The sequence below is a fragment of the Acomys minous genome (genome assembly GCF_964271855.1).
Source record: "Acomys minous genome assembly, chromosome: 5".
NCBI classification, from domain to species: Eukaryota; Metazoa; Chordata; class Mammalia; order Rodentia; family Muridae; genus Acomys; species Acomys minous.
The window spans coordinates 115,138,350-115,162,924 of NC_140494.1; the positions used below are offsets into that span (position 1 = coordinate 115,138,350).

The 24,575-nt window shown below is 38.1% G+C and overlaps 1 protein-coding gene and 1 pseudogene across 4 annotated transcripts in view; one reads left to right on the forward strand and one right to left on the reverse strand.

The window, feature by feature from the left end:
• Positions 1-24,575, reverse strand: part of SCAPER (S-phase cyclin A associated protein in the ER) — a 324,408-nt gene that overhangs the window by 232,742 nt on the left and 67,091 nt on the right. For all 3 annotated transcript variants that reach the window (XM_084782519.1, XM_084782517.1, XM_084782518.1), the window contains exons 11-15: positions 19,708-19,878; positions 18,968-19,043; positions 18,351-18,468; positions 17,992-18,103; positions 7,134-7,274 (exon numbers count right to left, since the gene is read on the reverse strand). In XM_084782519.1, the coding sequence (XP_084638645.1) occupies positions 7,134-7,274; positions 17,992-18,103; positions 18,351-18,468; positions 18,968-19,043; positions 19,708-19,878 (618 nt within the window). The remainder of the gene's footprint in view (positions 1-7,133; positions 7,275-17,991; positions 18,104-18,350; positions 18,469-18,967; positions 19,044-19,707; positions 19,879-24,575) is intronic.
• LOC311597787 (tetraspanin-3-like) lies at positions 21,688-22,566 on the forward strand (annotated as a pseudogene). The gene has a single exon. The product of its transcript is annotated as a tetraspanin-3-like (transcript).

Sequence of the window (24,575 nt, forward strand, 5' to 3'; positions counted from 1 at the left end):
ATAGCCTCTAGTCCCATCTATTTTCTGCAAATGTCATGATCTCATCTTTCTTTGTGGCTAAATAAAACTCCCCTCTTCAGCTCTCATTTTCCTAACTTGGCTATTCTCACTTCTGGTTAGCTTTGCTAGAGGCTTGTTTGGTTTAGTTTTCTCTAAACCCAACTCCACTATTCATTCTAAGTACTACTCCTTCCTCTCCGCTTCATTAATTTCTACTTTGATCTTTTTAACTTCTTGACACCTACTGCTTTTGGGGTTGGACTGTTCTTGTTTTCTTAAGATCTCGAGTTATAATATTGTTATTATTCGAGAACTGCTGGAGTTTTTTTTTTTTTCTTTTTTTTGTCAATGTGAACACTCCCAGCTATATAAGTACATCTTAGAACTGATTTAGATATCTTTTGTTGTTTTTTTTTTTTTCAGGACATGGTTTCACTGCAACAGCCTGAAGGTCCTGGAATTCACCTTGTAGACTGGGCTGGCCTTGAACTCACAGAGATTCACCTGATTCTGCCTCCTGAGTGTTGGATTAAAAGGCATGTGCCATCACCACCCAGCTTAGATATATCTTAAAAGTTCTAGAAAACTATGCTTTAATTTTTTATTGAATTTAAAATTCTTTAACTTCATAATTTCCTCAGTGAATACTTATCAAGACTGTACTGTTCAGTTGCCATGTATCTGCATAGTTCCTAAATGGTTTTCTATTGTTGTTTTTCTTTTGCTATTGATTTCTAGTTTGGTTATATAATAATCTAAAATTCCTTTATTTCAATCATTTTGTGTTTGGGAAGACTTGATTGAGAGAACACTTGTAACAATGTGGTCTATGTTACAAAGCATTGCATGTGTCAGTATGTGTTCAATGGACTACTTTATATATTGGATGTTCAGTCCACTTGATCTATGGTGAACTTTTAATTCTGAGGGTAGATGCCTTATCAACAGATTAGAATGTGGTACTGAAAGAACCAATCATTATTGTATTAGGACCTGTTTGACCTTTTATGTTCATCAGTGCTTGTCTTATGAAATTAGGTGCATCAATTTTATATGCACATAAATGTTTATTATATTACATATAACCATAGAAGCATCTTCTTGATGAGTTGCTCCATTTATTAATAGGTGGTGGTGGCCTTTCTTTCTCTTCTAATTTTACTTGGCAGTTTAATTTATCATGTAGCAGAACTACACCACGAGCTTTTTTTCAGCTGATAGATTTCCCTCCTTTGACTCTCAGTCTGTGGGTAGCTTTGCCAGTGACTCTGCTTCTGGGAGACAATAGGACATTATAGTCTTTAAATTTTCTAGTGATAATGTAGAAAGGATTGCTTATTTTCTCTTACTAATTTTTTATTTTAGGCTACTAGCAGTGTCTTCCACTGTATTTTTTACTTCATTTAGTTTCATTTCTAGCATTTCTATCTTTGTTTCTTTAAAAATCTCAATTTTGTTCCAAAGTTTTATTGTGTATTGCTGATTTTTCCATCCATGTTTTTTACCTTTCTCCCCCTGTGTTGCTGACTTTCTTCCCAAGATCCTGGATTAACTTCATCTCCATGTTTGTTTGCTCTTTTAAGTCAATGATCATTTCAACCTACAAGCTTTTGAAATGTTCACCTATTTCAGCATCTTTGATTCAACAATTAGAAAGTTATGACCTTTTGGAGGAGTCATGCTGCTTGGCTTTTTAATGTTTCTAATGTTTCTTCGTGGCAATTTGTACAACTGTTTGGTCTGGGTATCTATTCTAGGTTTTTAAAGGGGGTTGGTTGTCTTACGGTTCAGCGTAAACCACCACTCCCACTCACCACTGAGTGAGTGCAGAAAAAGCAAAGCTCTTCAGCTTTGGTCTCTCCTGCTCTTCTCCATATCCTTTCACTTCCTTGTGGATTCCAAGTGGCCTACTATCTCTGAAAGAGGGTCTACTTCTAAACCTGATTCCTACTAAGAAGTGTTGTGTATAGTGTAATGCTTCTGTATAAAGTTGCCCACTTATGCAGCATAAAACTAATTCTGAAGCAATGTATGAAAGTTATTTCTACCTAGATAGTAGATGCTGTTTCTGAAGATGAGATATGTAGTAGTTGTTTTTGTTTTGATCCTGTGTGAGAAGTGAAACTGCCTCGTGTGAGGGTGAGTGATACTTGTCAGCTGGAAACAAGACTCATGAGAGGCCACATGATCTTTGTCAACTGGGGATCACCTCATGAGGGGACATGGTCTTTGCCGTTTAAAAACATCCTGGTGAGATCTCTGAGAGGATGGATGGATGGATGGATGGATGGATGGATGGATATATATATATATATATATATATATATATATATATATATACACACACACACACACATACACACATACACACATATACATACATATATATACACACATACATATATATATATATACACACACATACACATATATACACACACACAAACATACACACATATATATGCCCAAATGGTGAGATGTCGCTTTGCATCACTTGCATTGCTTGGCTTTGCATTGCTTCACTTTGTTTGAAGACTTCTTAGAAAGAAACACTCTAGAGGAAACTTCAAAGAGGCTGCTGTTGGTCGCTGTTGCTGTGCTTGCTGCTGACATCCTGACGATGAAGAATGGAATCACCCCAAGGAGCAACTGAGTCTAAAAAAGTCTACATCCCTGTCACCACTAACTTTCTTTCTCTCCTACCTAGGGACGGCGGGTTGGAAGGGAGGTAGAGACATTAAGGAACCCCATATAAAGTAAGTTTTTAAAATATCAAAGCCTACAGAGATTTTAACTTTATTTGCTATCTTGCTGAAATTCTTTAAAATAACAATAATTTACAAGTGATAATGTAATATTATTGTGAATATAATATGATATTGAAGAAAGCCAGAGTAATACATTTGCATCAAAACTTAAGGGCAAGACCAGCAAGGTGGCTCAGTGGGTAAAGCTCTCATCATGCAAGCCTGGTGACCTGATAAAATCAACTCAAACCTATGTTAAAGCAGAAGGGACTAACTCCTCACAAACATCATGGTACACACAAACACACACACACACACACACACACACACACACACACACACACACACACACTGATAAATAAAAATTTAAACTTGAAGGTAAAGGGGAAATACCTGATGTTTCTTAACCAGAATGGTATCAATAATAACTCGTTTCAGAAACATTACTTTAGGATAAGTAAGGGCAAAAGATGAAAATATGAACAGCAGATACTTAGGAAGTATATAAAAATAACTACAGTACAACTGAAATGGGAAGGAAAACACATGGCTGACTATGAGACTGAAATGAGATTCCAGAAGTGAGAAAAGGCTAGATGTATTTTATTTGTAAAAACAAATAAATAAATAAAAGTTCTAGAAAACCAGATGATTGGGGGGAGGAGAAAAGGTACAGATGAAGAACCAGCAAGTCCCATTACCACCAAGCTATAAGGCAGCTTAGACTAGGACTTAGTGAAGAGTTGAGACTGAATATTCACAGTTAGGGTTTACCATGATGAAACCAGCTGAGGCGCAGTTAGCTGTTGTACTGCCAAAGGAAAAGAACAAGTGAAGTGAAATGAATTCATGAAAGGATCACTGCCCTGGTCAAACCAGTTACATTCTGTCAGCCTTTTTGATTAACACAATTAATCAAAATCTAAAACTATAGCCTTTCCATAAATTTCTATATGGTATAGAATTTTAAAGTCAATGTGTAGTTGGTTATTAACATAAACATTTTTAATATGTGAGAACCAATTCTTGAATAAACTACAAGGTTCACTCTCTGGAATAAGTAACAGAAGCTTGTTATTTAAAATATGATTGTAACTGCTCACTACAGCTGTGCCTCTGGCAGGTAGTGCAATACTGCATGTTGGTATTAGAGAAGCATGTAAGGACAGACGCATTTTTCTACACCACCTGAATTAAGCAGCATGAATTAGTTGGTCAATTAGTTTGATTCTTTGAACTTAAAAAAAAAACAGAATAGGCAATCAATTCAGGAAGCGTAGAAAATGAGGCAACCTAAAGGAAGAGAAAAAAAAAGGAGACATATGAAGTCAACATATCCTGTTATTGTAAGACCTAAAAATTTTAAAAAGAATGTCTTATTAGCACTGATGGAATTATTCCCAACTCTACCAAATGTCTCAGTGTATGAAAGCGATGGTGCGCTGCGCTCATGTGAGCCCACGTCATGCCCCTCGTTATTATTACTAATACCTTCTTCCCAGATACTTTTCTTCTCTTTTCTACTTTATAGTTTTCATTTCCTTCAAGTCCCCTTTAAAATTAGGATATTATGAACACATTTAACTACTATTTTTTGTGAAGAAGTGGGGTGTGTGTGAATATGGCACACTTGTGTTCAGGCTAACCTTGGTGTCTAGAAGGCCATCTTGTTTTGTCTGTGACATGTATTTCTGTGGGTGTGGGTTGCATGTCACATTACACATGTAGAGACCAGAGGACAACTTGCAGAAGTTGGTTCTCCTGTTCTATGGACCATGTGGGCCCCAAGAATTGAACTCAGGTCTTCAGAAGCAGCAGCACCTTTACCAGCTGAGTTGTCATCCATGCCAGCCCAAGCCTGCTTGTGAGACAAGGTCTGTCACTGAAACCTAGGACTACTGATTAAGACAGGCTAGCTGGCATGGCGCTCCGAGCCCTGCCCGTCTCCATGCTGGAACTGCAAGTACATACTTCTAAGACCAGCTTTAAAAAAACTGGTTAATTTCAAATTAGCTTTGGTTATAATCTTAGTTGTTAGATGATGCTGTAATTATAATTAATCAGTCTCATAGAAGACTACTCTAGGAAACTTCTTACTGTCCTATAAATTGAGTATTCTATACATTATAAAATTCTATGTGGTATATGTATAGTTAACTCTTGATAACCTCAATGACATTGTTTATATTTCAAAAACATTTTTTTATTTAATTACAATGGACTTACATCATCTTTCTCCTGTCAGTCCCTCCGATCTTTACCCCATACATTTTCAAATTCATGGCTTCTTATTCTTTCGTTACATATTTTTATTGTTTTATTTTACTTTATGCATATATACATAGAGTCTACATATATGTCTGTACACCACTTGCATGCCTGATGCCCACAGAGGCCAGAGAGGGTGCTTGAGTCACAGACTATTGTGACCCACTATATGAATTTTAGGAATTGAACCGGGGTCCTCTGGATGAGCAGCCAGCACAACCCTTAGTTGTAACTATTCAACAACAAACTCCAAACATACCCTAAGGGATGAAATTAGAAACAATGGAAAACATCAAGTAAGAAAAAAAAATATCAGGGATTGAAGACAAAATAAGAAAATTTTACACTTTGATGGCAGTTTTAAAAAAAAATCATGACCGCAACTTTCCAAAAGTGCTATTTAAATGTCAGGTGTGATAATCAAAGAAAGGAAACTAAACACTTTAAGGTAAGCTTCCCATCCAAAGACAAATCCATCAGAGTAGGACTGACTCCTCCGCATAAACCCTAAAAGACACAGAGTCCTGAAAGTACATGATTGGTGAGAAGATCACTATGGCAGAAGCAAATTCTTGTTGAAAATCCCTGGAAAATAAAGACTTCTGAAGTAACCACAAACAACAATTCATCACCCACACTCACCCTACAGAAGATACTGAGAAAAACCCTATATATACTCAGAAAAAGAAGAAATATTTATAATCCTAAGATTCCAGAAAGAATAATCTCACTAGAAGAGTAATCAAATAATCTTTTTAACAAAGTCAAGCAAGATAAAAAAGGAGAAAGAAACACAGAGTACGTGAATCAGCCAGGTGAAAAAAGGAAAAGAGTTACCATATACGCTCAATGACCACGCTACAACTGAAAGACAGGATGAGAACACAGCTCAGTAACAGAGGGTTGTATGTGTCAAAGCCCTACATTCAATCCCAACATCACACTCTCTCATTCTCACTCTCATTCTCATTACACACACACACACACACACACACACACACACACCTTATGTAAAAATTTTAAAAGTTTAATGTGAAAAACAATCCTTATAAAATAAGTACCACATGTTTTCTCATATATGGATTCTAGAACAAAAAAAAATAATTTAAATACATGAAAGTATTACCGAAGGCTTTTACAGAACAAGGAAGTGGTCAAGTGAGGGGACCAGAAGGGTAGAGGAGTGGATGTGATTAATGTGTACTATATGCATGCATGAGGGTGAAACAATGAAATGTCCTATGTAACTACATATGCTCAGTATTAAAAGATAAAACACAAAGCCAGCAAGATGGTAAAGACACTCTGCTGCCAAAAATGACGATCTAACTTAGAACCACAACACCCAACTGTTAGAAAAACAGAACTGACCTGCAATGGTTCTTTGACCTCTACAGCATGCACATGCATACACACATGCATATACACACGCATACAAAATAAATAAATGTAAAAAGACAAGTTAAACATAAGCTTATTGTAAGGTTGTCAACCCTCTCTAAGCGTTTACAATAAATAAGCAACAAAACTGAAAGGAAACATCACCCAAAAGCTTTATAAAAGAATTTTGACAGCAATTATCCTAGGAACAGACAAAAACTAGGAGAAAACAAATGCCCATCAATAGGTTACCGAATGAACAAACTATGGCATTTGCATACAGTGATAATATTTCATAGTAATAAGAAAGAAAGACACAACCAGCACACACAACATGAAATTCAAATAATGATGAGTGAAAGGAGCTAGAAAAAAGGGTGCATTCTATGCGATCCATTCATTTAGTTCTAGAAAACTCAAACATCTACAGTGATAGAAAGCAGGCCAGCAACTGCACATTTAGAGAGGTGAAGGAAAAGATGGATTCCGGAGATGAGTTAGGAATGTTCACTGATAGTTGGAGAGGTATACATATGACAAAACTCATCAAACTTAGTATTTTACAGCTGTGCTATTTCTTCTGTCAAGTATATCTCAATATTGTACCTAGTAAATTCTAAGTAAACCAGTAAAATCTTCTGTTATCCTAAAATAAAATATACTTGGATAAACCGGTTAGACTATTACACACTGTGAAATACACTTGGCTCCATGATGAGATACTTAAATACACCGCACCTTAGCTTCTTCCTCTTGGGCTTTCTTCACAATTGCTTGTAGCTGTACCTCTCGTTTAAACTCAGCATGAAGTAGCTTCTCTTCCATCATCCTACGCCGTTGATCTAGTAATTCTTCCTTCCACTTTCGGACATCTTTCTCCTATGTATGACAAATTATCACATCATTAACTTCAAAATATACAGTATGACTAAGGGGTAAATAGAAAAAGTCATGAGTATGATTAATGATTAAAAAACAACTACATAGTCAGAACATAGCTTCCACAATTCTCTGGCCACTTAACAGCTGTGTACTCTTGGCAACAGTGTAGTTGATGTCTCCATTTTCTTATATACTAAAAAGAGAATAATACTTGGCCCTAGCCAATAAATTTATACCACTTCATCTAAGGCTCAGAAATATAGCAAAAGAGTGGATGGTAAGAGCTGGAAGACAGGGGAAAGGATGTAAAATGCTGTCTTCTGGGAACAACACACCACACAATTATAAACTAGAGCCCCTCCAGTTGCCTTCACTGGGCCTATGCTAAGCCTGTCAACAGTCAGTCATGGATGGGGGAGATCATGAGAACTCACCTCTTCATGAGTAACTATTGTTGTTAATGGTTTCCTGGAAAGGGGGTCATGTTTCCAGTTGTGTATCTATTTAGTGAGCCCACCAAGCTCCACATTCATGCTCACATGGATGGCCCTAGTACAACCTAATGGGTCACAAAACAAAAAGATGAATGTGGAAAAGGGGACTATTGGAGCCGAGGTGGACAGAGGCAGACGAGAGATAAGTGAGGTGAGGATATCAGTAATCAGTATGCATATATACAGGTATTGCCAAAGAGTATGTATGTACGTATGTCATTAATAAAACCATACTTCTGTCGGGGGGGGGGGGGTAGGAAAAAACTATCTAACTAACTAGATTATTTTGAAGATTTAAATAAATAAACAAACCTCTTATGACAGTGTATTAAATATGACTTTATTTGCAGATCTTATTGTACTAAACCATGAGACAGAATAAATACTGTGTACGATATTTAACATTTGTTATCAGACTCATTGGGTCTACAAACACCTAAGAGCCAAACCTCTTATGAGGTAACTGGTAGAAAAACTCATCACAACAATGGCCATAGCAATTCATGGGTTGGGGTTCTGGATAAAAAAATCAAAGACAGAAAGAAAGAAAAGAAAAAGGAATCTGAATACTAACATTAATTTCTCTGCTTCCTGACTAGAAATGTGACTTGCAGCCTCAGCCCCTGCTCCGATGACTCCCGTGCCATGGTGGACCATACCCTCCAACTGTGAGCCAGAACAAATGCTTTCATGCTCAGGTTTCTTTTATCAGCATTTTATCACAGCAATGAAAAATGTAAATTAATACATGGTGCACGTCTTTTCTTTACAAACCTTAGTATTCCTATGAAACAATATATCATCAAGAAAAATACTCTTAATTCTTTTTTAAAATAAATCTAATTCTTACCATTTCAAACAAGGAAAGTGAAAGGTGTATTCAGTGCCCCAGGAAGTCAGATTCAGTATGAAGGCAAATGTACATAAATAGAAAAAGCAATGATCCTGCCAGTTGGATTTTATCTAAAATATATAATTACATATTGAGCTACATAAATATGTATGCAGAAATATTACTGTTGTAGGAACCACTCCTTAAAGTTTTAGCTCGGGACACTGTTCCTCATTCGACACTGAAAACCCACTTGCATTTCACAGATTCAGTTTCATATCTGTAAAATGGAGACCTCCTGTGCTGCGTAGCATAGTTCCCATGGTCAGAAGAAACCCCTTACTTAGAAATATGTTAAAATAAGGACCTGCTATAAAATTGGAAAATGGAATTTACTACTGAAATTAGAAAATACACAGGAAAGTTCTAATTAAAGCGAATAATTACAAAAATTTCATCAATTTCTAATTTGTTGTCATGAATACTTAGAAATAATATTATTAATGCAAAACTTCACTGTGAAATTTTGTTCATATTAAAAAGAAAATATGGCTATGATAGAATATTAAATCTAAAAATAAAGTAATATTAACTTTGAGGAACTCCACTGCTTTTCATATGCAATCTATTCATTCTAAATAACAAATTCTTAGGATGAGAAGAAAGGTCACATTGTCTTTCACCACAAGCAAATTTAACTCCTGTATTTTGAAGGATCTAATGCCACCTAGCTCATTTTCATAAGCATCCTTATTGTTGTATTCATTATTGCTCAGGAATATAAACAATACACTTAACCTACACATGCAGTAGTACAACAAAGCATCTTCAGTCACATGTGTGAGGCATGCAGCCACTTAGCTGCTTCCCAATGATCAAGGTCAGTTGTTATTAAGTTCCTTGTATAGTGTCTTCTCCAAATGTGTCAGTGCTGTGATCCAAAGAACACAGCAAAAATGATGAAATAAAGACAGCACTGCTTCATTTTATTAACTCTCTTGGATTCTCTCTTTCACATCTAATCACTTTATAGGGAAACCATCTGTTCAATGTGAAGACACCCAGACTGGGAAAAGAACATCTAGCAGGGAACTGAGCTTTCTACATAAAAGCAAAAAAAATGAATTTGGAACTAGGAACAGCATCAGTGAACTTGGCAGGAGTTCTCCCGTATCCCAGGAGACCTAAAGCCTCATCACAAAACCGGAGCAAGGACCACTAGTCTACTCTTAGTTTACCATGAAAAACAATACAAGTGATTATGTATTAAACAACACCCATCCAAAGTTATGTTTTATAAGCCCCATTTAAGCACCACAGCAGGTCATAATACATTTATTATTTTACAGATAAAGAAACTGAAATATGGTCTGGAGAGATGGCTCAAAGGTTAAAAACACTGACTGCTCTTCCAGAGGTCCTGAGTTCAATTCCCAGAACCACACCATGGCTAACAACCATCTGTAATATGATCTGATATGCTTTTCTGGCATGCAGGTGTATATGCAGGCAGAGCATTTTGTAAATAATAAATAAATATTTAAAGAAACTGAAGTATACAGAAAACAGTACTTTGGTTACATGTGCATATAGTAGATCTATCTCTAGTTGTTTTGAGGAAGCACTACACTGACTTCCAAGTGACTGTAGTTTACATTCCCACCAGCAGTCATGCATGCTCCCTGCTCCCCACATCATCACCAGCATTAGCTGCCCTGTCTTCTTCATTCACAAAGTTTAATTTTGATAATTTATTACATAAGAATTCATCTGTATCATTTCCACCCCTCCCTCTTCCTTCTCCAACTCTTCTCATGTTCACCACAGTCCCTCTCAAATCCATGACACCCCTCCTGTCCCCCCCCTCCCTCCTGATGAACAGGACTTCTGCTGTAAGGAAAGTGCCCTGTATTTATGAGAGCGACGCTGTCCTCATTAAATCTCAACAATATGGTCATTAAACAATACTAACACAGTAATACCACCAGTTGGCATGATAACATGGATGTGAGAGATCTGTGAAGGCTCCACCCTAGATGGAGAGCTCCAGGCAACAGACACCTGCTCAGAGAAGTGGCATCGGGTCTTCTCCAGGAGGCGCCCCTAGGACCTTATCCAATCTCAACTGGTCAGTCTTTTGTTTTCCTAATCTCATCCACTCTGACTGGGCTATAATAAAATCTCAAAAGTAGTTAATTTAATTTATTTCCAATTCTCTAATTGGATATTATTCTGTTGGGTTCTATTGGATATTATTCTAAGTAGATATTATCCAATTCTCTAATTGGCCAAATAGTGAACACTTTTAAAGATATTTCTTCAAAAGAGAAAACCTATGTCTGCTGGCCAATAGCCCATGGCTGTCAGGCTCTCAGGCCCGGGGGGTGAACCTATTACTATTATTCTGTTAAATGGACATAGTATCCAACTGCTATTCAGATTTGTATCACTCTACAATAGGTAAGTGCTGGTCTCAGACTTACCAGCTCGCAGATGAGAGAATTTTATGCAGTAGATAGTGGTCAATGCAGAAACTCACAACTGGCTCAAGTGCAGAGGATGAGTGTGTGTCAGCAGAGTGTTCAGCCAAATGTGGAACATGTGCATCACACTCACTCCCCAAGACTTAGAGACTGTCACAGAAGAGGGAGTGGAAAGACCCTGAGAGCCAGCGGTAGAGGACGGCAGGAGCAAAACAGTGCCTTCTGGACAGGCCGTCCCACTGCGCTCATGCACTCACAGCACATGCGCACCATGCTCCAGTGGATGACCCAGCACCCAGGAGTACTTGGACAGCACAAATTGGAGTTGATTAGTGATGGCAGTAGTGGTCAAGATGACAACAATGACAAGACAACAAGAAGCTGGTTTGTATAAGGAGGTGGTGGTGGACTGGCAAAAGTTAGAGAGAGGAATTTGGGGTAAATATGACCAAAATACATGAACTTCTGAAAATCTGACATAAATATTTTTAAGAGAGATGCATTTTCTAAACATCCATATTCAGCTGTAAGGTCTGAGTCATTGGAAAGAGTCATTCTATCCGGTGTGAAGGTATACAGCACTGAAGTTTAAGTTGCATTTCTTTATTTATAGAAGTTGGGCAGCTTTCTGAGTTTTTTGTTGGTGGTGGTGGTGGGTTTTGGTTTTTTGTTTTTCAAGACAGGGTTTCTCTGTGTAGCCTTGGCTGCCCTGGACTTGCTTTGCTTTGTAGACCAGGTTGGCCTCGAACTCACAGTGATCCGCCTGCCTCTGCTTCCCAGAGTGCTGGGATTACAGGTGTGCGCCACTATGCCCAGCTTTTCTGAGTGTTTTTTAGCCACTTAGATTTGACTTCTTGAGAAGCATCTATTAGGCCCTTTGACAAGTGTGTACAGGTTATATTGCTCTAGATATCCACTTGTACTTTAGTATTAATACAATATCTCGGCACTCTTACAAATGTTTGGCCGTTTGTAAGCTGTCTTCATTTCACTGCTCCTCCCTCTGCTGTGCAGAAGTTTTAACTGGTATGACTGTACTTGTCCAATTTTGCTTCTGCTGCCTATTTTTGGTGTCATATTAAAATGTCATTGCCAAGATGAGAGTTTCTCCCTAAGTAGTCTTCAAAAATGTCTGTAGTTTCAGGTCTTTTTTGAAATATTTAATCATTTTACATTAAATTTTTGTATATGGTATGAGACAAAAGTGTTATTTCATGATTTTTTGCCTTTCACTATTCAGTTTTCCCAGCACCATTTACTGAAAGCACTATGCTTTCTCCATTGTACATTCTTGGTGCTCTTTTCAAATCATCAGTAGACTGGTTTGGTTAGGAGCACTTGCTGGTTTTCCAAAGGACCAGGGTTTGATTCCCAGAAGCCAAATGGTGGCTAACAACATTCTGTAACTCCTTCTTCTGTCCTCTGAGGGCACCAAGGATGCATATAGTGCAGAGACATTCATGCATGCAAAACATCCATACACATGTAATAAAAATGAATAAACCTTTAAAAAACAAATTTGAAAAAGCTCAGTACTATGGTTGCCCTGACTTACCTCTAGATCCATGCATCTATCTATCTATCTATCTATCTATCTATCTATCCATCTATCTATCTCTTATACAAGTGTTATAGTATTTTGATTAATAAGAGTAATAAATTTGAAGTCAGGAAATTTAATATTTATGGATTTCTTTTCTTGGTCAAGATCAGTTTTGTTACTTGTGGTCTTTTATATTTTCATTTGAATTGATTTTTTTCTTTTTCTTTCTTTTGTTGAAAAAAGAAATCCAAAACCAGAGGAGATTATTAGGTGTTCTGCTGAGCCTGCAAGTTCTTAAAGCAGCAGGTCATCACAACAGACTATTTCTCCTAACAGTGGCCATTAAACGGTTTCCACTTACTTGTGCCTTCTTTCTTTACATTCACAGATTTCTTCTACCATTTTCAATATACATCTTTAATTTTTATGCTTATGTTAATGTTATTGTTTATATTGTGAATGTCATTACTTTCCCTTTTACAGAGTATGACAACACACATCTATAACCAGCTTCAGTGTGCTTAAGCAAATCTGTGGCTCCACCTCTCTACTAATATCTTAATTTGGTCACATTATCCTTTTCTTCCTAGATTTTCTTTTTGTTAGGTTGAACAGGAAAAAATAAATTCAGCATACTCCTTTATAGTTTCTATACATGTGATACCAGTATCTACACTTTGCTCCTCACAGACAGGAGGCATCTGATTAGTGCACCCAACTCATTCAACACAGCCTGAGCTCCAACCCTGAGTACTATTAGCTTAGTGGCCATATGAAAACATACAAATCTTTCTAATCCCTGATTTACTCACTTTGGTGAGTAAACAGAATCTATGATTAGGGTAGCTATAAGAGCTCAAGGCACAGTTAGGTGTTCAGTAAAACAGTAATTATTATATTTACATATTAACAAAATTATGTTCTCTGATCTTAACCCCATTAACAACTAGTATGCCTTCCATGAATAAGAAGAAACAGGCTCAGTTAACCATAAAATACAGGACATCTGTGAGAACTTGGTTGATGGCCACACTTAATGAAAGCACAGTGACTTGAAAGTCCATCACAAACCCCTGTCCCTTCCCTGGGAAGCATACTCTTTCTACTGTGCTGGCCTTGAAGTGGGACAAGGAAGAACATAAGGACACAGAGAGGGACCCAGAAGCACACACTCAGTTAGCTGTGTGGAATCCTGATACCTCTCTGCCCCAGATGCATGAAGACCTGACGACGAATCACTTATGCTGTCAGCTCCAGGTGCAGGTGATTACAACTCCAGGAAGGAGAAAGAGAGAGAGAGAGAGAGAGAGAGAGAGAGAGAGAGAGAGAGAGGAAAAAAAAGAAAGAAAAAGGTTTCTAGCAAGCTCTAAAATGCTAGCCAGAAAAAAAGTTTCCCTTTAATACCACATGTGGACATACCATACTCTTCCAGCAGTGGTGACCAGAAAAGTCTCTGAAGTTCTGTAAAGGGAAGGTAGTCAGACTCAAAAGTCACAGCAGAGCCAGCAAGATGGCTCAGTGGAGAAGTGAGCTTGTCAAAGTGTCCTGACTTCCATTTCAGGGCCCACAAGATCAAAGGAGAGAACCAACTCTCACAAGTTCTTGTCCTCCAGACACCATGGCACACGCATACTTGCGCTAGCATGTACATGCGTGAACACACACACACACACACACACACACACACACACACACACACACACACACCCCTAAGTTGGAGAGTCTGAGGTCCTATTGCATGGAGTCTGTACCATGATACCACCAAAGGCCATGTAGACGTCCACAGGCCATGCTGCCTCCGGGCATCTTACCAATCTGAGCAGCCTACACTGCCATCTGACACAATGGTGAAATCCAGGTCCATGTTGCCACTGAGGGCCATGGCTGGGTCCAAGGTCCTACTGCTGCTGGGGTCTGTTGATGTGCTAATGTCCATGTGCACACTACCACTGAAGGCCATGCAGATATCTGTGTTCTGTGCTGCAGCCTGAAGCCATGTTCATGTCTGTGAACTGTGCTGCTGCCAGGGGTCATATTAATGTGAGTGGCCTGTGCTGCCATGAGTCCATGGTGATGCCTGAGTCTGTGCTGCAGTCAAGGGCCTTGTGTGAGTCCGTGGGCCACGTTAGTGGTCTGTGCTGTTGCCAGAAGCCATGTGGAGGCCATGATCTAGGCTCCAGCTGTGAAGAACAAGGAAGCTACTTTTGCAGTGATATTGATGACTGCAGATATATAGTTGAGAAAGAGAGACATGGAAGGTTTCTGTGACAATCTCTATGCCCACCTCAATTCCCACCACACCAAAAAAAGTAGCAGCCTAAATAGGAATCCATCAAAGAGAACTCTTAAGATGTGTGAGGGGATGCTAAAGTGTGGCTCTCCACAACTCATGGCTTCTGGCGAGTGGAAGGACTCACTTCTATTTGAGGGGCAGGCCACGTAGAGTGTGATCATGCTTCCAATGAGTACATAGACAATACTAATTAGACGTGTGGGGTTTTTTTTTTTTTGTTTTTGTTTTTGTTTTTGTTTTTGGGTGGGGATCACAAAGGTGGAAAGAATAGGAAATGAGTGTAGTCATGGTACACGATGTAGAATTCCCAAAGAATCAACAAAAAGATTGATTAAATTTAAAAATCTAAGTTACAGTAATTGTAAAGACCTTCTAAACCATCAAAAAGCCCTTAAATGAAATAGCATTAACTACTGCATCAGAGAAAGCAGCTCCATGAAAATGTCACTACTGGGACTAAGAACCTATATACCTAACATGAACCGTAATTGTCCAGTTTTACAAAGGGCTGGATATTGGAACTGGATCACTTAAAGTGCTGACTTTTTCCTCTTGTAGAAGAGTTACTGAGAACTGAACTAAAGACATCCTAGATGCTACTCAAGCCCTCTACACTGAGCTACACCCCACACCCTGTGATATGCTCACTGTGACTGCTATGTAGGATTTCAGCTTTTTCCATGAGAAGTTCCATCACATTACTATGCATTAATTCTACTCATGTGCATTTTAACATATCTGCCCTATGGAAGAAAGGCTGAGAAATATAAAAATGTAGAGATATCTCTGAAAACCACACCAGGTGTTGTGGTTAAGAAATAAAAGCTGCAAAACAAAAGGTTTTACTAAACAGGAGTGTCCTATGTCTGCTAGATAAACAGTTCTATTCATGGATTATTATTTTTAAAAAGATGAAACTTCAAACTAAAATAATATTCAAAATTATAAAACAAGCAGTACCATCTATACATCATCACCAACTCAAATACTCGCAAGAGATTCAACATTATTTCAGTGACAAATGAGGTTTGAAATGGTAATAAAATTATTTTATGGATAAAGCTGGGCTTCCATTCTGCCCAAATATACATGTTTTGTTTCTTAAGTATTTTCCACTTAAAATAGAAACACTATTGTATAGTTGTTTCTAATTTCTTGAATTTTGCTCTAAATTCAACCAAAGTCTCCTATGTCCTTAACATAAAGTTCCAGCAGCTGTGTGATTCAAACCATGTCTCCACAACTTTTCCTGGGCTAATTCTACAGTCTATGTCTCATAATAAATCTGTTTTATTGTCCTATTTCACCTATGTTAGATTTTTCAAATGTACTTCCTGATACGGTCACCACTACAAGTAGTGTCCTACTTCCCTGCCAGTTCATATTGTCAGCTCCTTGGGGAGTGGGGGGAGAAGCAGGTAGCTCCTTGATTAGCAAGAAGTGGCATGTACTGCAGTCAAAGCTGGAAAAGTACATAGCCTTCCATTGTCTATTAGTGTATTCATGAAGCCAATGGCATTGTATAAAATTTTCAGCTGTCACAGGAGGCTTTCTTATTTAAACTTCAAAAAAGGGCTTATAGTCATGAGATTTCAATGACAACACTGTCCTTCTTAACTGGGAATGATGAGCCACTGGGGCAGAAAGTGTACTTAGCCTGACAGTAAGGGTCTGACTCCAGCTGGAAAGAAAACTCCCTGCTCAGCTGCCCAGCCACGCTAGCAGAGTCATCCTCAACCAGAATAGCCTCAGATACACTATTCTAAAGCTCCAAAATGTCTACATGCTTCTCTATTACGGCTTCTATCTCACTTTTATCCTATCCTTGTGATGTTTTGTTAAATTATTTGTGCTCTCTTGCAACTCAGTGAACATCCACAGAAAAACTATTTTGAATAGTTTGTCAAAAACTTGTAGATTTCCAAGGGGTTGAGTCCATTGCTGGGGTTTTATTATGTTACTATGATGCAGTTAAGTTTTCCTCATTCGGAGGTTCCTTTTGGCTCTGCAGTGGTATCTGTTCTGTTCTTTTCTTTCTTTCTTTTTTTCGGTTTGATTTTTGAGACATGGTTTCTCTGTGTAGCCTTGACTGTCCTGGACTTACTTTGTAGACCAGGCTGGCCTTGAACTCTCATCGATCTGCCTGCCTCTGCCTCCTGAGTGCTAGGATTAAAGGCGTGCGTCACTACGTCCACCTTATTTTTTTTAAGAAGCCAATTTGCCTGGCTTCAGTAGGAGAAGATCATCACCCAGGAAGCAGGATACAGAAATACTAATGGGGATAAACAAATACAAACATATATTGAGCCATAAAGCATGGAGTACACACATTGGGTCCAGAGCTCCGCAGCAGCACAGCCGTCTGAGCGCTGGGGTGAATAACATCAATAACTAGCAGTGTTTACTAGGACAAAAGTTTCTATAGGAATGCGCAGTGCCCGAGCAGGATGCCAGCCTCCTCAATAGCATGTGTGCTAAGTAGTGCATGTGCTAGCAAGTAAGGGCCAGGGCAGGAAATGGTGGGGGCTAGGGTTAGGGCAAGTGGCACACACAGCTATGGAATCTGATTTGAGTACACATGTGGCAGTAGGTGGCCATTCATCTACTGCATATGTGTACCCAGTGACAACTGAGGACGTTATCTTATACCTCTGTGGCTAAGGGAGATGGCCACAGCCACACTCACAGTAGCAAACAGGAACCAGGGCTAGCCCCACAAGCAGGGCTAGTAATAAGCCTAGTAATTTTAACTTAAAACTCTCCTAAGCAAGTAGTTCTGTATTTTGGACAGGCCTACCCAAAGAAATCTCCCAATGAAAACGGCAAAAGACAAAGTATACCTTTAAAAAAACTTATAAAATATCCACATTTTAGATAGGTTAGTTTAGTAAGGACAAATTCTCTTAAAAAAAAAAAAGTTAACCTTCTGGAATCCATTAAATAGAACTGTCTCTATTTCCTATGACATTTATTTTTATGCCTTTTAGTCTCAGAACAAAAAAAAATCTACTGGAAAACAACCAACTAACTTATGGTTATCATTTTATTTTTAAAAATATAAAAGCTCACCCTTTCTAACAACTTTTGAAGCTTCAGTGTCTTCTCTTCACGTAGCTTTTCCCGTAACTGTTGAGCTTTCATGTGTTTCTCTTCATATTTCTTCTTAGATTCTGCAATAGTCCTATTAATACACACAAATGAAGAAGAAACAGACGTGTTCATATGATAAGGCTAAAACCAGGGATCTTTAAACTTCAAAAGTCTCAATGTATACAAGATGTGTTTCTGTCCAGTGCTTCTCAATTTCAATAGACAAGCACTACAGAATGCCCTGATATAAAATGCTAAAGATAATAAGGGAACAACTTCAGGTAATAATTAGGATTTCTTACTGTCAATCATTTCAAATGAATCCTCAAAGGACAGACCTTTTACGAGACGGTGAAGAAAGTTTTTCATGCATGTGAATTCCATGCCCTGGAAGTCTAGCTGGCTCTTCTTCGACAATATCCCCCCAGGATGTATTTTGACGCCACGATTCACGAGCTAACAGGGGAAAATGTCATTGAAAGCCAGTTACTATTTAGCCATATACTTCTTTAAAGCTAACTTGAGAATTTTTCTGAAATATGCATGTGTGTACATGTACATGTATGTGGGAACTGGAGGACAATCTTGGGTGTCATCCTCAGAAACCCTGTCCACTTCCTTTGATACAGGATCACTCACTGTCCTGGAGTTCACCAATGAGTTATGCTGCCTGGCCAGCAAGCAGCAGAGAGACACCTGGTTCCATTTCCCAGTACTGGGTACAGCTGCACACAGAACCATGCCTGGCGTATGTACTTAGGAGCTGGGGGCTGACCTCCGACCCTCATACTTGTAAGGCAAGCCCTTCATTGACTGAGCTATCTCCACCGAAACAAGACTTCTAAAAGCATTTCTACCTAAAGTTATTTTACCTAAAAACTGCATCTAAGATGATCTAGTATATCCCACTGTTCCTACAAACCAAATACTCAAAGACACACTAGCAATACAATACCTTCGTAATCTGCAAGAACATCATTCCAGTCCAGAGACATGCCACAGAAAGAAAGACTCCCACTGCCCATGCTGGCCTAGAACGTGATTGAAAATAAAACAGAAAACTTATTTTTGCACATGATATTATAAATTTTTAAAATAACTATGAATGAAATTCTTATTGACTTCTAATAAATGTCCCTGAACCAAGCAAAGAAAAACAAAACCACATGCCTTATATAGTCATAACTACCAAGATAAAATGCCCAGATCATGTATTATAAGAGTTCATTAGCCATTACCAAGAACAAATGAGTTATATTTCAAAACAAGTAAACTAGTCTTATACAAAGCATACAATGGAATTCAAGCTTATCTGGTAGGAATTAATAGAACATATGAAATGTAAACCTATGGTTGTTTTATTCAAAAAAATCTCCTCCATTAACATGCATACCCTGAGTACTTAGCAACAAAGAATGCACCATTTACTATTTATTAGTAGGACAAAACACAAGTAATATCTTTTTCAGTCCCTAGAACTTACAGTCTAAAGGAATAGCAGGTTCTTATTTTCTGATAGACACAATTTCTTGACTTGTAAAATGAAAGTGACAACTTCCTACTTATCAACTGCATCATATATGAAAATACTTTGTAATAAGTAATATTAAAAGAAAGATTTGCTATTGCTTACTATCTAAACCACTACAATAAATTTTACTATTATTAAAGATTTAAAAATACTAAAAAGCTCACAGAAAAGTCACTGTCATTGTCAGTCTCGATGTTAATCTCATTGTTTTCTTCAGCTTCAATTTCTCTAGTTAACTGTTCCTCTTCAGCAATGGCACTCGCAATGGCTTCTTCATTGGCCTTTTCTAGTCGATCTGCTAGCTCTTCTTTTTTAGCGAGGACTTCTGCCATGGACTGTTACATTGAAAAAAAAAAGGCACAATCATGAAACATTAATGAATATTTTCTCTCTATGATAATTATAAACTAATAATATATACATATATTTATAATGTATATAAACATATTTGTTATATATAATATACACATATTACATACACACACACACACACACACACACACACATATATAGATACACATTATACCTAGGATAAGAAAACCTGGATCCAGTAGAGGCCGAAGCACTCATTGACAGTATAACTTACAAGGTGCATGAAGCCAAGGGCTTATTTATTGCTCCATGAAATCCAACAACAATCCATTGTCTGACCTTCTTTACCAGACTGCTCTGAATGACAAACTGTGAAGTTATATAAATAAGAGGTATTATCCACAGCAAAGTGGGAATTTCACCCAACGCCCAATTTAGAACAGTTGCAGATCAAATTTTTTCTTTGAAAGTGAAACAAAGATAGTATGCTATGATAGAAAGATTTTAAAAATACAGGCTACAAAGGTGATTTTATATTTTGAACAGGCTTTTGTAACTTAAATGATTAATTAAACAATATGCCTGAGAATTATCTGTTAATAAGTCCTCTGAATAAGTCAGGATTTATACTATAACCCTAAAGCAAATATTAAAACAACAAAATGAAGATTTATGTTTAATAAACCAACAGAGATATAAAACAGAATTTTAAAAAGCAAAAGAAACATATACACACGAGTCAAAGGAAAAACAAATACTAAGTGGATAATTGTAAGCAAATCATATTACATGTAAATAGTCTAAACATCAGAGTCTGTCAAACTACATCAAAAGCAACACCCAATTACGTTTCTCATAAGAAACTTAAAAGATGTAAATTAAAAGTAAAAAGTAAATAAAAAAGTAATAAAGACAAAAGAAACAAACAAAAACCCACACAACACAAAACCCTGAGATAGGGAGAAGTAGGGAATGGCTGGGAAGGGGTGTAAGGGGTAAAGGAGTAAAGTAGGAAATGATGCAATTATATTTTAATTTCAGAAAAAAATAAAAGTTAAATCAAAGCCCGATTTCAGAGCAAAAATTACCACGAAGAACAAAGAAAGTCATTTCATAAAGGAATAACTTATGATGAATGCCAGTCTCTTAAAACCTATAAGGCAAAGCCTCAGCTGTAAAAAGAGAACTAAGAACAACAGCAACTACACAAAAACAACCAGAAAAACCTGCGCTACTTCTTTAGAACCCAGTCTGATGGCTCCTCATACAGTTAAGCATACAGTTTACAAGGCTCATCAGATTTGTAATTCCTATATACATATACAGGAGAAATTTTTAAAGAACATAGAGGCACAAAATGTGTATGCAGATACTTGAATAGAGTTACTCATAATAGCTAAGAGGCACACAATAAAAACAACCTAAATGTACAACTGAAGAACAGAAAAGTATAGTATCACATATTCATACAATAGAATGGAATGGAGCATGAAGACAGAAAGTAAGTATGACTACAGGAGACATGAAAATATTATCAACAAAATTGAACTAGTTATTTTCCCAAGTGAAATAAAAACACATATTCACACACAGATGCATAGGTCTAAGGATATTGCTCAGTGGCAGAACACTTGCCTAAAATGTACAAGGACCTGGGTTCAAGGCTTAGTACTGCAAACTAAGAAATCTACATAAGGGGGGCAGTGCATAGCAGGGTGCAGAGGTGGGGGATGAAGGATGACATCTGGTTGTGTCTAGTTGTCTGATGAAAAACAGCTCATGCTCAGCAGTTCTCAGCAGAGCCACTGCCACCATTGCCTCCTCAGTGTGTGCTGCTCCAATCACCCAGCAGGCATGGGCCAGTGCAGCATCACCTCCTCCAAAACCATGCTGGTCTTCCTCAACCTCATCTTCTGGGGGCATCTGGCATTCTCTGCTATGTGGGAGCCTATGTCTTCATCACTTACTACGACTATGATGACTTCTCTGAGGATGTGTACACACTCTTCCCTGCTGTGGTGATTATAGCTGTAGGAGCCTTGCTTTCCATTATTGGCCTAATTGGCTGCTGTGCTACAATCTGGGAGAGTCGCTGTGGACTCACCATGTTGTCTTCATCCTGGTCTTGGTTTCTGTCACAGAAGTTGTTGTGGTTTTGGGATATGTGTACAGAGAAAAGGTGGAGAATGAGGTTGATCACAGCATTAAGAAAGCATGTTAAGACCTACAACAGGACCAAACCCGATGCTGCCAGCCATGCTATTGGTAAGTACAGAGACAGTTGCACTGTTGTGGAATTCATAACTATTCAGACTGGGAAAATACAGATTGGTTCAAAACAAGAAACAAAAAACCAGAGTGTTCCTCTTAGTTGCTGCAGAGAGACTGCCAGAAGTTGTAATGGCAGCCTGGCCAGCCCCTCCGACCTCTATGGTCTTACTCTCGGAACCACTAACAAGTTTCCCTAGTGTGGTAGAGCCAAAGGAGGGCGTGGGCCTGCTTCTGTCGCTTCCGAGGCGTGATGTGACAGTGTTGGAGTATCACTGGGTCTTTTTCATCTTCAATGAGAACTCTTGGCCAAAGGTTTGGGGGTGTGAGGGAGACGCCAACTGTCTGGTGCCCCTCCCTCGCCAGTGTCCTTTTACAGAAAATATACTGTAGTACAATAACATAGCAGTTGTACAAAATGGCTAACATAGATTTTAGAATCATACAGTGTATGTCTTTGTTCATCTTCAAAATCAGAGACTGATCTTTGAAACTAGTGGTTTTTACTCAAAGCTGCTTTATAGGAGGACTATAATGTATGCACTACTGTTTTAAAGCAATTAGTGTAAGCGTGTGAGTTTCTGTGTGACTGAACGTAAGTCTTTAACTCATTAGAGGCAATGTAGCCATGTGGACTAGCAAAATAGTATGTAGATGTGATCTCAATTGTAAATAGAAAAAATTAATTCAACAAATTCTGTATCAGCCCTCAAAAAAAGAAAGAGAGACAGAGAGGGAGGGAGGCAGGGAGGGAGGGAAGAAGAAAGGGAAGAAAGGAAGGGAGGGAAGAAAGGGAGGGAGGGAAAGAGGGAAGGGAGGAAGAAAGAGGTCTACACAAGCCAGGCATTGATGGCTCATGCTGTTAATCCCAGCACTTGGGAGGCAGAAGTAGGTGGGTCCACAGAATGAGTTCCAGGACAACCAAGGCTAGAGAGACCCTGTCTCAAAAAATAAAAACTAGAAGCAACTCAGATGTCTATAAGCAAATGAATGAACAAACAGTGTGCTGTGTGTACTAAACAAGTTATTTCTAAAGATGAAAAACAACAGACTATTAAGCACACTTCATGGATGAATCTAGAAACAATTATGCTGTTGAAAGATGCCAAACAAAGAATATATGACTACATTTATACACCCTCTGAAAACACAAACTTCAACATTGTGAAAGACAGGAGAAGAGGATACAGGGAAAGAGGAAGAAGGGGAAGGCAGGCCTGGAAGGAAGGTTGTGGAGAGGAGTGTAGGAACTTTGCGCAGCACTCACTGTGTTCAGGATCTTGGTTATAGTGATGCTTTCAAAGGTACAAGCACAAATTAAACTTCATCAATTTGTATTCACTAAGTATGCAAAGACTAGTAAAAATAAATTATAACTCAATAAAAGTATTTCAAACTGCAAATGCTTAAAGCCCAGGTTATAAGTAACTTGAGAGTAGAATCTATGCATCTCTATTTTTCAGGCTTCCCCTCCTCATTCAAAACACATAGAAGCTAAAGACTGTCCCCCAGGAATAGGATGAGTTAGGAAGTTTAAAGACTATAATGTGCACCATACTCTCTTCCTAGAAGCCTGAAAGTCCTACAGAAAATAGCCGTCACTAATGTGACACACAAACATAAAAGCGATACCTAATTTCCAAATGTGGGGGGGGTGTCTTTGTAAAAAGTAGGTTAGAATATAAATCTATTGTTTCTTTATTTTCTCAGTCAATTTCATAATTCCTGGAATATATTTCTATTTGTGACCATCAGAAAATTCGAAGCCTGTACCAGAGTTTATTAATGATTCAGTCATTCATATACAACTTTGTATCAGGTGATGAGAAATTATTTACTGTTATTTTAAATGTCTTTTTAAAAAATTTTGAAAATGCAATAGAAGATAGGTTTATAACAGCATATTATGATAATGGTGGTGGTGGTGGTGGTAATGTTAGCAAAGGTTGGCTTCTTTTCAAATTACTTTATTAGCATATATTCATTAGGCATAATAATGGGCTTTATTATGACATTTGACTGCACATATATAATATATATTTTATTAATTCTTTGAGAATTTCATAAAGCATTTGCAATTCCCATTGACATTTTCCCATCCCTTCACACCTAAGTTGGGATTTCTTCTTCTTTTTCTTTCACCAGGAAGTTGAATTTGTGTTGCCCAGCAAGTCTTGGGAACAGGGCCTGTCCTAATAAGTGTTTGACTTCATTGAAGAAATACAATCACATCTTTTAAAAAGGGCTGACTCCCCCTCTCCTAGAGGCTACCATATGCCATAGCTCCTAAGATAGCAGTTGGATTTCACGTCATCCCCTGCCCCAGCCTGTGCTGGGGTTTTAGACTAGCTAGAGGTGAGACAGTCTCATGCGCACTGAGCAGCTGCTGTGAGTGCATTATGTGCAGCTGGCTCGTGGTATTGGGGAGAATTCTGTTTTCTTGATGTTACTG